Source organism: Danio rerio, chromosome 16 (genome assembly GCF_052040795.2).
Source record: "Danio rerio strain M-AB ecotype USA chromosome 16, GRCz13ab, whole genome shotgun sequence".
NCBI lineage: Eukaryota > Metazoa > Chordata > Actinopteri > Cypriniformes > Danionidae > Danio > Danio rerio.
Window position 1 is genome coordinate 26,331,681 of NC_141036.1, and position 16,045 is coordinate 26,347,725.

Genomic DNA, 16,045 nt, shown 5'->3' on the forward strand with positions numbered 1-16,045 from the left:
TGGTGGCAACTTTCAGAAGAATATTACACACGTACGTTACAAAGCTCATTTCACCATGTACATACATTGTTTATAAAATATTTATTATTGTGGTGACAAGGATGAATATATAGACAATTTCTTGTTATGTGGCTGATTTCATGCTGAAGAAACTGTTAACTTTCTTTTTATTTTTAATGTTCATCTCCAGCTCACTCCTGTGGGATGTTCTGCAAAGCTTTTTTGAGCAATCGACAGCAACTAAGAAAGATAAAGTTTTGCAGATAGTCAATTTGTCATCGCTGAGCTTCTAAATGTGCACATGAATAGTTATGCTTGCTTTTACCAGAACCCCATGGAATGGTTTCGCTGAAACAATTGTGTTTATTCTGCTCTTTGTCCTTTGTTGACCCATGGGTTTAATTACACACTACCAATGTCATCAGTAACATAACATGTCAAATATCCTAGGTTGGGAATTGTGTTCAGTTCATTGCTCAGTTTGAGAGGTTCAGCAGGTTGTTTCACAAAAGCACAGTTCAGTCTTATTGGAGTAAATGGCACAAGCTGTTTGCAGATCTATTGGGGAGCCCCATCTGATGGGCTTGATAAGACAGCAAACAGGAAATGAGGACACACAGTGTGAAGTGTAAAGAGAGGCATGGGGTGTGTAGGGAAACCCATTGTTTAAAAAGAAAAAGACAGCGTGTCTCTTCTGCGGGTAGCACTGTGGTGGCAGAAGATGAAACGCTTCATAGAGGGGGGCAGTTTTATCTGATCGTCATGCAGGCGTTATGGTTCTGTAAGAAGCGCTCCGGGGGAAAAATTGCTCATTAGTTTTGGTCTGCAACTTCCTGTCGATCCATGCTCACTTAGAAGGATCATCCACTAGATTAATGGGACAAAAAAGAAAGGAAACCCTTCCAAACTACCTCCAAGGGAAATCAGCCTTTAGGTAGGCATAAATTTTGCTGTCAGACTCTCATGGTGAGCGCAGTGGTACTGCTTTGTGATTTGGCTGACTATTGAGCTGATTATTATTAACTACATGGGGATTTCCCAGTCTGAAATATTCATAGAGTTTGTTCTGTGGTTTTCTGTTATATTTTTTTAATTATTTTATTTAACTTTCATGTGTCTTCAAACATTTTGTTGCAATGGACTCCCATACGTACAATGGAGTGAACAAGTGTTTGTACTCTTATTTCTTTTTCTTTTTTTTCTTTGCATGTTTATCACACTTTTCAGACCATTAAAACAAATTTAAATATTAGTCAAAATAACACATCATGCAGTTTGTAAACTAAGTGTGCAGTGATCCCTCAACAACATGCAAAAACTGCAGGCATCACTTGCTAGAGTTAATGTGTGTTCGAGACTTCACCATAAGAAAGGAATGGACAAAAAATGTTTGTATGGCAAAGTTCCAAGACAAAACCACTGCTGAGCAAATAGAACATAAAGGCTTGTCTCAGTTTTGCCAGAAAACATATTGAAGTGTGTCTGATTATGTGTGGCATAAAGGTAACACAGCAGAAAAAGAATACAATATTAACAGTAAAATGTGATGGTCTGGGACTGTTTTGCTGCTTCAAGACCTGAAAAACTCGCTGTAAAAAATGAAACTATTCTGCTGTGTATCAAAATATATTGAAGGAAAATGTCCAGTCATCTGTTAATGACCTAAGACTGAAGCGAACTTTGGTTCTGCAGCAGGACAATGATCCAAAGAATACAAGAAAGTCCACTTCTGAATGCTCAAAGAAAAACAACATAAAGACTTTGGACTGGCCTAGTCAAAGTCCTGATCTGAATGCTGTTGAGATATGGTGGCATGACATTTAAAATGGCAGTTCATCCTCAAAAACCTTCCAGTGTAGCTGAATTACAGCAATTCTGCAAATATGAGTGGGACAAAATTACTCCATAATGCTGTAACAGACCTTTATCAGACATGAAGAAATACTGTAATCATATTCACAAACACAACACTGGACATAAGAGCTAGTATAATAAAAAAAAAAAACTATGCATAACATATACCGTAAGATAATTAGATATACACATAAAACAGGCAATACAGTACTTTTACATTAAAGTACTTATAAATATAAATGAATGTGTGTATTATATAGGACATTGGTTGTATGCAGATGATGGTTAAGAGGACATTTGCAGTTGATTTCCCAGTGAAGTTGTCATGTTAGATTCATGTTAGATTTTTTAAGGCTTTCAGGATCTGCCAAAATCTTGCTCTCAGACAAATGATAGCACAGATTCATGCACCGTTACAAATTCCGAGGCAAACTTTGTCTCTGATACACAGAGTTCCCAATGTGTCTGTACTGGAGGAAAGGAATCGTGTGTCCATCACAAACTGCTCTCAGCTCTCTGTACACGTCCACATTGAACCCGCAGGCGTCTTCACACACGTGTCAGGTGCTACATATTCACAGCCCATCCATTCACACTCCACCAATTCCTTCAATATTCTTTGGCTCTGATAGCGTTTTCATTCATCCACTTGCTCTAATTGTTTACCTCGGGGCAAATCGAACATGAGGAATATGCGATCTCCTCCAGTCACGCACAGTGACCCCCTCTCTGTCTCTCTCCTCCCTGCTCCTTTATTTAGGACTTCCTCTCTGCTGCACACACAAATTAAAACAGGATTAATTAGTTCATTTCTCCCGCTTTAATTTAAAGCACTGGGAAAATCAATACGTGCTCTCTCTGTGTAATCCGGTTAGAACATTAGCCCGTAAACATCAAGTTGATGGAGTGTTTGTGTGTTTGTGTTTGACAGAGGATTTATGTACCGATAACTCGCACAGCTGTCCGGCACATGAAGGCAGCAGATGGATTACAGAAATATGAATGCCTGCAAATGATTCGAGATTAAAACTTCAACTCGTAATCACAATAGAATTTGTGTTTGTTACACTCGAATGACAATAACTACTCACATCCCAAATTACCAGCTCAGATCTCTCTCTCTCTCTCTCTCTCTCTTTCTCTCTCTCTCTCTCTCTCTCTCTCTCTCTCTTCCACTTATTTTTCTTATTCTTTTTGGCACTGGCATAGTTGTGACAACTAAGTGAGTAGCAATAAATAAATGTCTATTTTGTGAGTTGGGCTTATCTGAGTATTTCAGAAACTGGTGATCTATTGGGATTTTCACGCACAACCATCTCTAGGGTTTACAGAGAATAGTCAAAAAAAGAGTTGGACTGAATGTTCAGAATGTTCAAAGAGGCAATTCTGTGGGAGCAAATGCAAATGTCGTGCAGATGCCAGAGGTCAGAGTAGAATGGTCAGATTGGTTCAAACTGATAGAAAGGCAACAGTAACTCAAACAGCCACTCATTACCACGAGGTATGCAGAGAAGCATCTCTGAATCCACAACACGTCCAACCTTGATGCAGATGGACTACAGCAGCAAAAGACCACACAGGATGCCACTTCTGTCAGCTAAAAACAGGAAACTGAGGCTATAATTTGCACAGGCTCACCAAAATTGTAAAATAAAAGATTGGAAAGTGTTGCCTGGTCTGATGAGTCTCAATTTCTGCTGCAACCTTTGGATGGTAGGATCAGAATTTGGTGTCAACAACATGAAAGCTTGGATCCATCCTACCTTGTATCGACGGTTCATGCTGGTGGTGGTGGTGCAATTGTGTGGGGGATATTTTCTTAACACACTTTGGGGTCATTATTATCAATTGAGCATCTTGTCAACGCCACAGCCTACCTGAGGATTGTTGCTGACCATGTCCATCCCACAGTGTGCCCATCTTCTGATGGTTACTTCCAGCAAGATAACATGCCATGTCATGAAGCGTGAGTCATCTCAGACTGGTTTCTTGAACATGACAATGGGTTTAATTCAATTCAATTCAGCTTTATTTGTATAGCGCTTTTACAATGTAGATTGTGTCAAAGCAGCTTCACATAAATGGTCATAGTAACTGGAACAGTGTAGTTCAGTTTTTAGTGTTTAAGTTCAGTTCAGTTTAGCTCAGTTCAGTGTGATTTAAAATCATTACTGAGAGTTCAAACACTGAAGAGCAAATTCATCGATGCGTAAGTTTACTGCATCGGAGTTTACTGTACTCAAATGGCCTCCACAGTCACCAGAACTCAATCCAATAGAGCACCTTTGAAATGTAGTGGAACAGGAGATTTGCATCATGAATGTGCAGCCAACAAATCTGCAGCAACTGTGGGATGTTATCAGTAACTATACTGGAGTACAAACAATTCTAGTAAAAATGCAAGCTTTATTGTAGGATAAATTATGTTGTACTCTCTAAAATGAAACATGCTGTATAAAAAAAAGCTAAGAAAGCATCTATTCAAAGTCTATACAAATTAACTTTACATTTCCTGAATGAAATCAGACATATGCTAGAGTAACATGTCCACAAATGCACATGACAAGCATTAGTCAGTAATGTTTTCCCTAAGCATGGTGTCTAACGGATTTATACCAACAAAAACATCACATGTACATTCCCTTTCTGTGTCTGCATACAGCATTTCTGTATTTGCATCAGCATCTCTGTCTCAAGGTGCTGGATTCTATGAAGAAGTTTGGATAGAGGCTCTTTCACAGGGTCACACTTAAACTTGTTTTTTGAAAAATGCAAGACAATTAACCGAGTTTACACTTAAAACATGCCAGTGCATTAATGTAGTTCTGAGTCTAGTTGAGAGTCAAGTTCAGAGCCCTCTCTAGACCATTTTCACATTTCTGACATGTGAATGTTTTAAGTCATCATAGTTGAGTAAAACTTGAGAGCAGTGAATGGAAGAGTGCCACAAATACATTATTGCATTCTCATTTGCTCAAATAGAAAAAAGAAAAACATTATTGACAGATTGACAGACAAAATTGACAGATGCTGATATTGGCAGTCAGAAGACAGAACAATGTACTGACCCTCCCATAGACCCTGCATTAGAAATACCATTATATTAGAGCGCCACCAAAGTGTTTATTTTTTTCGGAGCTTTATTTTTTGTTATTTCTTAATTGCCAGAAGCATAGTGAGATGTTTACCATGAATTTCATGCAATGCTAAGCTCACTGTGTTAAACTCCTATAGTTGGAAAAAAGCTCACAGCTGAGTGTTTTTATAACAGCACTGCAAAAACACTTCGACGGACATACGCCCTTACGCCCGTTTTTATTTTGTTATTTGGTTCAAAAGTGATGATAGTATAGTTTATATTGATTTAAAACATTGAAGGATTTACGTGTGAATGGCCGTTGAGATTGCTCCATTGACTTATCTTGTTTTTAATTATGAATTCCCTACATTTTTATTTTAAGTATTTTAACAATGTTTTTGTTCTCATTCAAACTAATTTAAACTAACAAGAAAATCACAGAAAAATTCCCTAGCTGTGTGTAAATATCTGTGTTTGAATTTTGTTGAGGAGTCCGTTTGGTGGCTCTTTCACAGGGTCAGACTATTGTAAAAATCGCGGTGGAAACAGAGGTATGCAACATCACTGAAAAACCACCCTGGTGGCCTACAGCTCTCTGAAACTATGCCATTTGTGTGTGTGTGTGTGTGTGTGTGTGTGTGTGTGTGTGTGTGTGTGTGTGTGTGTGTGTGTGTGTGTGTGTGTGTGATTTGTGGCAAGTGTCCTGTCTGTATAAAGGGTGATTTATCATCCCTATGCTGGCTATTTATTAGGATAATGAACTGTACAGCAGAAGATAAATGTGAAACTGAGCGCTCCTGATCACTGATGTATGACTGTGAATCATGTCAGGGACACAGAGAGCACCGGTCTAGGGCAAACGCTGCCAAGCACCACTCATGGGACTTTAACAGTACACTTTGATGGATCCGTTGTTAGCTTTCGTCAGTCAGGCACTAATGAAAGACAACAACATTACTGTGAGCTTTGCACTCTACATATACTCCCAGTGACATTGTTCTTTTGCTTGTCTCCGAGGTTCTACTCTCGGTGGGTTCATATAGTGTGGTTATCTTTGACGGAGGGCCTCTGCACTGGTCTTTGGCCCCGTTACACTTCTATAGAGATGTCAAGATGCTGCCTGAAGGGGGTGTTTCCGTGGAGACCCTGAGTCTGACTGAGGCAAAGACAACTCAGCATGCGTATCAGGTCACGTGTATTGCCGTGGGAGGACAGGTTGGGTAATGACCTACACTGAAATGCATCACTTATGTGTACTGCATGTGTGCTGGTTTCATGTATTAAAGTGACACTCCACAAATTAAGGGCTTATAAAAGTCTTAAATTCATAAAATGCCATGTGCTTTTATATTGTTTTTGGTACAAATATTCAAAGTCAGTGGATTTTAGATCTTTTTTATACTAGACTTTTGGGTATCACTTTATATTAACTATGCACACTATGAATTATATATTAAGCATTGGCAAATAGTGAATTCATTATTTGTTAAGCATTATCTCTACATTTATAAACAATAATAAGCAGTTTATGACTGCACATACAAATGATCTATTCTTGACTTATAAGCACATTTAAAATGTGTTTGATAATTGTACTTGCATACTTTAACTTTTATTTTTCATTACTAAATAAGTATTGCATCATTTAAAAAACAATTATTTAAGAGAAGTTGCTGGTTTTTAAAGATCATTCAGAATCATTCATTTTCTTGTCGGCTTAGTCCCTTTATTAATCTAGGGTCACCACAGCGGAATAAACCACCAACTTATCCAGCAAGTTTTTACGCAGCGGATGCCCTTCCAGCCGCAACCCATATCTGGGAAACATCCACGAACACATTCACACACACACACACACTCATACACTACGGACAATTTAGCCTACCCAATTCACCTGTACCGCATGTCTTTGGACTGTGGGGGAAACCGGAGCACCCGGAGGAAACCCATGCAAAGGCAGGGAGAACATGCAAACTCCACACAAAAACGCCTACTGAGCCGAGGTTCGAACCAGCAACCCAGTGACCTTCTTGCTGTGAGGCGTCAGCACTACCTACTGCGCCACTGCCTCGCCATCATTCAGAATGTGCAAGTAAATGATTAATAAACCATTCAAACTAACATTTATATATTATAATTCAGGCATATACTAGTTACAAACTGCTTACCAACATATGTTATTGCTTAACAGATAATGAACTCACTATTTGCTAGCGCTTAATAAATGATTCATAGTGTGTAGTTATTATGAAGTGTTACCAACTTTTGTTGCTTCTTAGGTAAATGAAATTATAGGGCCCTATCTTACACCCGGCGCAGTGTGGCGCAAGGCGCAGCGCAATAGTCTTTTGGTAGTTTCAGCTTGGCGCAAGAGTCGTTTTGAGGCGTTGCGCTACGCTGTTTAAATAGCAAATGCATTAGCGCTCATTTGTGCGCCCATAGGCGTTCTGGTCTAAAAAGGAAGGCGTTCTGAGGCAGACCGCTGGCGCGTTGCTATTTTGAGAAACTATAATAGATTTTTCATTAGACCAAAACTAAACCCTGTCTAAACTCTGGCGAAGAGTTGCGCCTCGCTTACGCACTGCTTAATGGGCACAAGAGAGCAATAGGCAAATATCTTTACATATAAAAAATTTAAATATTAAGGATATATATAGGATATAATAATAATAGATATAGGATATAAATATAAAAGAATTTAAATATTACAAAACATACTATTTTCTAGCCTACATAAATATGAAAAATCACTGCTTTTATGTCTTCTTCATCTTGGGAGGCTTTTTCAGTTCATTCAATTAGCTTTTGTATAATATTATTATTAGCAGTATTATTTATTATATCCATATTTATATTTGTCTTATTAAAAACAAGCTTAGATTTGCCCACCTGTCAGGTTTTAGACCATATGAGGCACAGCATGTGTTTTAGGCTATAACTCAGGTTTTTTAGCACTTTTGTTATTATTATTCATTTCATTTTCATTATTTCATTTCGTTTTGCGCTCTGCGCATGGACCGTCAAAATAGAGCCCACAGTATACATGTTTTAAAGTTTATTTGTTTTTGCTTCTTTTTATAAAGTAAGGAGTTGGTATTTTGGTTATTGACAAAAGTGAGTAAATGCAAATACAAGTATATTTTAGGATTTGAAGAGATAGACCATGCAAAAATGAGAGGAGAGGGGTGCAAACCAGTTGCAAGCTAAGCTGCATGCCATGCTTTTAATGTACACATCTAACCACACCCCTAACCCAGCCCCTCACAGTGACCTCACTACTTTGAGTGCATTATGTCTGACATTGCATCTCTGAGACATGCAATGTCGGTTTTCATATGCAAGTCTGCATCCGTGTGCTATTGTACCCTCAAGTGGTTTAAAACCTCAGGGTCAGGGTGATGCAGTAGGTAGCACAATTGCCTCACAGCAAGAAGGTCGCTGGTTTGAGTCCCGGCAGGGTCAGTTGGCATGTCTGTGTGAAATTTTCATGCTGTCCCCATGTTCGAGTGGGTTTCCTCCAGGTGCTTGGGTTTCCCCCACAGTCCAAAGGCATGCGCTATAGGTGAATTGAATAAACTAAATTGGCCATAGTGTGTGTGTGTGAATGAGAGCGTGTAGGTGTTTCCCAGTGTTGGGATGCGGCTGGAGTGGCATAGCTGGGTAAAACATATGCTGGAAGGCTTAGCAGTTCATTCTGCTGTGGCGACCTCTGATTAATAAAGGAACTAAGCCGAAAAGAAAAAGAATAAAATAAATTAATAAATAAATAAATAAATAAGGGATACGTTTTGAAGAATTTTAAAAAACCTGTAACCATTGACTTCCATAGTAGACAAAACAAATGCAGTGGAAGTTAATGAATAAAGGTTTCCAGCATTCTTCAAAATATTTTGCTTTGTGTTTAAAAGAGGAAATGTTTGGAACAAATGAAAGGTGGGTAAATAATGACAGAATTTTCATTAGTGGGTGAACTATTCCTGATTCAAGTAACATAAAAAGTAGTATAATAATATTAAAATTTTTAGTTATTCAAACACATTAAAAAACAAAGTATTTATTTAATGTATTTCAAACAACAATGAATAATTACTTTAAGCCTTTTAATATGCTATCAAATATTCATCATGCTATCAAATCTACATTTCTCTTGTTAGATAAATGTAGACAATTGGGTTTAGATATGTACACTGTTATTATGAAAATAAATTGTTTTACACCAAATTACATTTTCATGGGTGAATCATGGGGGCAAAAGTATGTGACTTTTAATTTTTTGGCTGTGAAAATTAAAAACATTAAAGAGCCCGTATTATGGGTTTTTGAAAATGATCTTCCATGCAGTGTGTAACACAGCTCAAAGTGAATAAAAATATCCATCTGAGGTTTAAATCTAAAAGTGCACCTCATTTAAAACTATTGATTATTTAGCGAAATATTTGACTCAGAGTCGAATAAACGAATCCAGTTGGGTTCAGTGCTTTTGTTTGATCGCATCAACATTGATACAGTACATCACCAAATGTGTAGTTCCAGTTCTGGTAAAATGTGCACGCGCTTTCCCTTCAGACACTAGCGGAGACGCGAGGCATCACGGGACTGATCATGACACGAAGATGACGATCACTGACAGATGGAGATTCAGCTGCGGGGAATAAAGAGTTAAAGTTTATTTTCACAACAATACCACAGTAGAGCCAACCTAGAGTTGTGTTTGTTCTTGTCATTTCACTGATTTTTGATACAATAACCGACGCTTCAATGCAGGATTCATCGTTTGCTATTGAAGGAGCAGCAGAGATTATTATGTATGGAACTTTGTAAATAGCTTTTACAGTTCAAATGGACGCATTTTTTCTACCTTCGGATCATAACATGTATGTGTTAGTAAAATGAATGCCTTGTTTTGTGTAGTTTGCAAAATATGTGTTTAATTGTCTGTTACAAGTTGCAATCGCCCTGCGTGGCTCAGTGCGTGTACTATCTCTCAGGTTAAATCTGTATGGGGCTGTTTAAATATTGCATCCAAAACTACGGTAAAAACCTTTACCAATTTAAATGAAATTCTAAACTGGCTATCCTCTGCTGTTTGCTTTTGCTATGGCCACGAACAGCTGTTCCTCACACGTGGCGGGGTCAATTTTCAGAATAGTTTAACTTTTGCCATTGTGTGGGTTAACACTGAATGTGTGTCATTGTTATTACTTGGGAATAGGTTTAGGAGTAGAGTATATGCTGGTGTTTAACTGCATTGCTTCATTACATTTCTGCAGAGGGCTCTGTAGCTACTGTAGCCGTGGTGACCAAATGCAGTCGAATGCAGTCGACCAATCACAATAGACTATGTCATCGGTCCAATCAGCTCAGATTAGCTTCACGCTAAGGAGGGATTTGGGAACAAATAATTCGCTGAACGATTCATATGGGAGTCGCTGGGATAATTAGGTAAAAATAAATGCATATTATAAGAAAATAAAAAGTGTTTTTTGACCTTGCACGCATATCAGCATGTTGTTGGAAATCCCCAAAACCAAAAAATTACCTTTTTAAATGCAAAATAGGGGCTCTTTAAACTGGATATACAATCTATTTCACAGAATAATTTTTAAAAGCTGTATTATTGTATTGTCACTTGTTTTGACAGTTGAAACCCCCTTAGTCTTTGACCTGCACATATATTTTTGGATGTCAGTCTGAAAGCAATGTTGTGGACATTCTTTGCTTTTCTGTGAAAAATCAAACCAGATGTATTTTACACATCAAAGCACAGAGTAGATTGCATTCATTCAAGTATCTCTGCTGCATAAGCACTTCATGTTTTGAGTGGGTGAAGTGCTGTAGCCTTGCAGTCATGTGTGTTTTTGTGTAATGTGTGTGTTTATGTGTGCAGTGGTTAGTCTTCCAGTTATGGTAATTCTCCCAGTCTGTTAAAGGAGATTCCCGCAGTGGAGGAGAGCAGAGTTCAGCTTGAGTGTTGGGTTCCTGCAAGTCTCTCCATCTCTCTTCTCTGGTCCTCAACATCATCTTTTCCTCACTATTCTTGCACTCAGCTTCAGTAGCCCTGTGGACTGGTGAGTAATGCCCACTCCATCCTCTCTCTTTCTCTTTTTGCCCCCTCCTGCTGTTACATCCTCTCACAAACTCTTTTATGATTCACTCATTTTCCTCTTTTCCCTTCACCTCTCTTTTTTCCCTCTCGTTCTTTCATTTGCTCACCCTCCAGGTGTTTCTCTTTCTTTCTGTTTCACCCCTACACCCACACCAGACCTCCATCTCTCTCTCTTTCTCTCTTTCCACTGCTCTCATTTGCCATGCAATTATGTGTGATATGCAGGGTGAAGTGTTATGGCAGTTTCCATAGTAACTGCATGCATTGGACCTCAGTGTGTGTGTGTGTGTTAGGGTTCTGTGAGGGCTTTTCCTCTCCTGACACAGATGCTCTAGAAAGCAAGTCTTTGATCAATGTCAACCATTTGAATCAATGCATCATCTCTGAAAATGAAACATTACATCATATTACTAATTCAACCCTAGGAGCAGCCCTGAGCGGTGAGGAAAACTGATTTTTGGTCATAAATGCTTCTTGTTTGGTCACAGCACACTGAGAGAGACAGGAGTTGCATTAGATTTACCAATTTAATGAAGCAAATCATTAGCCACAAGCGAAACACACTCAGAAAATGAAATAATTACAAGCAGGCTGAATGCCAATGATTGCTTGCTCATTTACTTATCTTTCCACAAAAAATGAGGTGTGTAAATGTGTGCAGACATCAAATGTGTTTGGCCAAGCTAATCATGCTAGAAAAACCATGTTAATTAATGGTAGCAATATTCTAAGCATGTTAAAGTGTCAGAAAAAAAAAACTAAATGCATTTTTTTGAGATGTTGACAGTCCCATGTTGCTAAAAACCCCATTAGGACACATATATTTCATTCATTCATTCATTGTCTTTTCGGCTTAGTCCCTTTATTAATCTTGGGTCACCACAGCGGAATTAACCACCAACTTATCCAGCATAAGTTTTACGCAGCTGATGCAATTCCGGCCGCAACCCTTCACTGGGAAAGCCATACAGTATATATGCTGGTGTTTAACTGCATTGCTTCATTGCATTTCTGCAGAGGGCTCTGTAGCTACTGTAGCTGTGGTGACCGAATGCAGTCGAATGCAGTCGACCAATCGCAATAGACTATGTCATCGGTCCAATCAGCCGAGCTGATGCAATTCCGGCCGCAACCCTTCACTGGGAAAGCCATACACACTCATTCACATACATACATACACTATGGACAATTTAGCCTACCCAATTCACCTGTACCGCATGTCTTTGGAATGTGGGGAAAACCGGAGCACCCGGAGAAAACCCATGCAAATGCAGTGAGAACATGCATACTCCACACAGAAACGCCAACTGACCCAGACGAGGGTCATATATTTCACACAAAAAAAGAAAAGAAAATTGGTTGTTTTTTGTGTTATTTCGAGCAAATTTGTTCTTCCAGTTTAAAAATCAAATTTTGAAGCAACGTCACGGCCATTAGATCCTTGTATAAACTCCAGTGTGGAGACTGGATGTCTGTACTGGCAGGTACAGCGTGACATCTTTAAGTTTTCATCATTAATTCATAAGAAAGACTTGATTCGAACCAATCAGCATGCTCTATTATGAATGAAGTGCAATTTCATTAGTATTCATGATATAGCTTCGGAGACTGTTTTTACCTGTTGAACTGTTTAGGCGCAGAGTGATGTCATGTTGAGTTGCCAAGAGTTATTAAAACAAGTGGAAAAAATTTTCAGAGACATGGGTTGTCTGTCTTGCATTTATAAATGTGCCACAACATTTTTTTGTGTCCATTTCCCCGCTATGAGAGCACAGCTGGACTCACATGTGTGTGGATTACAGTGGTCTGCTATCATGCAACAAAAATATGCTTGTAAGGAACATTTTTACCCTAGAGCTTTTCGCATCTAGAAATGGTGAAATCCCGAATTGCCACTCATCTTTACTCATCAAAAAAAAAGATGTGGTTCCAGTTCGTGTTGATTGTCCTTTTTTTACAACTTTGGTAAGCGTGTGATCAGTGTTCTTTGTTTTTACTTATTCAGATGGCAAAGTTAGTTAGTATGGTCAGCAGTACTCTTTCAATTTTTATAGACATACCTGATAGATCTGCTATAAATGCTGCTTTCCGAATGTAAACATGTAAACACCTTAATCAAACTATTACTGTCATGTAGGATTTTTGCTGCATTTTGTGCCATGATAGTCTATACACACACAGGTGTCTGACGCTATGCACTTATTGAGTCTCTGCATCTAAGTTTTAGAAAAATGCTGAGTTTTTTTTATTCTTCCATACGGTGTGCAGTATCAAAAATAACATTAAAACCACACTCTTCCAGCAGTTCCTCGCATCCAATATCTTGTTTGTCTCGGGGGGCATGCATGAAAGGTTCCTGAATGAAAATGAAAGTGGCAAACTGCAGTTAAAGTCGACAAATTAAGAATGAACACCCGAAATTACATGAAACTCTAGAAAAAAAGCAACTCATGTAAACATCTTAATAATATTATTGTCTTAATCAGATTAAGGAAAATAATTTGATTACTGATGTCCATGTGAACCTAGTCTACTCCCCTTTTCATGCAAACTCTTTCCTCTTTCGACACTCAACACTCGCACCTAAACAAAGCGGGACCACTTTCCTGACTTTTTTCAAACTAGAGGTGCAAAAACACCCTGCTGAGAAGAGGGAGGGTTGGGGAGTTAACATGTTAGTTGTGTTATAACATGCTAAAATATGCTAGCGTAATGTTATAAATATCAGCAACATACTATACTCTTGTTAAAAGATAACAAAACGGCAGACATGCCATTATATTAAAACATGGTAGCAAAAGGGTTAGAAATATTTGCTCATCTCCTGTCAGATGTTATACAGACATGTACAATATGCCTTTGAGATGTTTATGATTTGCAATTTTCATTTTAAAGATATTTTTCAGATATTTATACACAGTAATTTATTTTAGACTAAACACTATGAGCTTTCTTTTATTGATCTAGGCGCAGAGTCTAAAGACTATGGCACAAAAGCATTAAGGTTGTGTCTGAATTCAATTTTTGCTATTTTAAAGATGGAAAAATACATTTCCTTGCACATGGTCTAACAGGGTTGTGCTTATTCTCCTAATAATTTTTGGGTAAATTTTGAGCATAACATCTTCCATTCCCTTAAAGTCAATTGTGTCACGCCATGTCACATTTGTTATATACATGGCAGACTTTGTAAGTGCAAAAACTAAACTAGTGAGAAACAGTTAAACAGAACATCTTTAGCGCGAGGATAAAGAATGGCCTGTTTACTTTCTTTTTCTTTTTACTTTTATCCTTTACTCCTTTACTTTTGTGGATAAGGAAACGGTGGAAACTCCACTGAAGACATCCATTAGTTTACATATTTAATTTTGTTTGTTAAGCACACAAATTTGTTTCAAAACTATTTCTAAATTCAGGTCTAATTTCCAGCAAAAGAATAAAAGAACAATATTAATGGTGTCAAAAAATTATATCCAAACATGTCCTTTTCTAATGCCCCATACAGTGATGCAAATGTCTTTAAAACCTGACAGGTGGACAAATTTAAACTTGTTTTTATTAAAACAAATAGAAATATGCATATAATAAATAATACTACTAATAATAACATTATACAAATGCAAATTGTCATTAATAAAAAGTCCCACGTGATGAGGCATGCAGGCAGTGGTTTTTTATTTGTGTAGAAAATAATAATTTTTATAAAATTTTAAACCTTTAATTTTTTTTGAATAAGTGTAAAGATATTTGTTTATTGCTGTACATCCTGTGTGTGTTAAGTAATGTGCAAGTGTTGGAACCCACATAGGTTCCAATAACTAACGCGCTCTGCGCTGAACTTTAGATCTCCTTTTAGATGGTCAATGGCGTGGTCTAATTCAGATGCTCAAAATAGCAACACACCAACGATGCTCTTTAACACACCTCTATTTTAGTCCAGCATTCCCAAGAGTCCCCAAATGGCACAAATGGATTTGCTATTTTAAAAATGTGGTGCAAAACGTAAAAATTAAGGTTGCGCTGGTCTGAAAATATGTCTTGCGCCTTATTGCGGCGGGTGTATGATAGGGCCCTACATGTGGCTATAACATTATGTGCTCTAAATACTAAAATATGTCTCATGAAGTACAGTATGCATGCTATCTAGGTTATGTCATGGATGGCAATGGATAACTATTAATGGACTTTCTTGCCCTATTACCATTTATGTGTGGCACATATCTTCATTTTGCACCTTTTGTGGCAAAAAGGTTATTCACACATTATCGGTTCATAGTTTTATTTTTTTATAATTCTAGATCCCCAAATCAGAAGTCTATTGCTATGGAGGAAGGATTATTGTCTTTCATGGTGAGATAGGTTAAGCAAGATTTTATCATTATTTATTTAACTAGGTCACGCTTTATCTCTTTAATGTTTGGACTGCCATTATTCTCCTAGAATTACTCTAATGTAATTAAATATCACATTACCATATTCTTTCATGTCATTGCTCTTTTTCTCTTTCAGTTATCTATGTTCAGCCCTCGAGATGCTACCCTGCAGCTGGCTGTGTTTGACCAAATGAGGGTGCAGTTTGATCATTTCACTTCCTGTTCAATGAGGTGGACATCCTCTGACCCTGGTCTCTAGTCCACAGAGAATGCAGCTGAAACCCCATCTAAAGCTGCCTATACAAACCACAAGGTGTTCACTCTTATTCTTTACTCAGGATAAGACATATGCTAATAATCAGTAGTGAATAAACATAATATTGGTATCATGGGAACTTCCAAATTGATCAGACTTTTAGGGTACCCTTTTAAGAATAATCAGAATGCAATGGGGATTGTTGTTCATCACAGCATCAAATGCTTGAAGATCAAGGATGCATGTGCACTGAATTTTTTTCCTAAACATTCTGTAACTATTTAAAGACATCTTTTTTTTTTTGTGTTAACTCTGTACAATAATTCTATTTGTTACCATCAGTGCATATTAATAAGTCAGTGTAATTAAAACTACAA

General features: G+C 37.8%; 1 protein-coding gene across 1 annotated transcript in view; it reads left to right on the forward strand.

Moving 5' to 3' along the window:
- Window positions 1-15,800, forward strand: part of LOC141378093 (nuclear pore membrane glycoprotein 210-like) — a 31,689-nt gene extending 15,889 nt beyond the window's left edge. Inside the window, exons 5-7 of the mRNA XM_087286365.1 lie at window positions 5,951-6,153; window positions 15,338-15,389; window positions 15,549-15,800. Of these exons, the coding sequence (XP_087142491.1) occupies window positions 5,951-6,153; window positions 15,338-15,389; window positions 15,549-15,671 (378 nt within the window). The 3' untranslated portion in view covers window positions 15,672-15,800. The remainder of the gene's footprint in view (window positions 1-5,950; window positions 6,154-15,337; window positions 15,390-15,548) is intronic.
- Window positions 15,801-16,045: the final 245 nt, after the last annotated feature.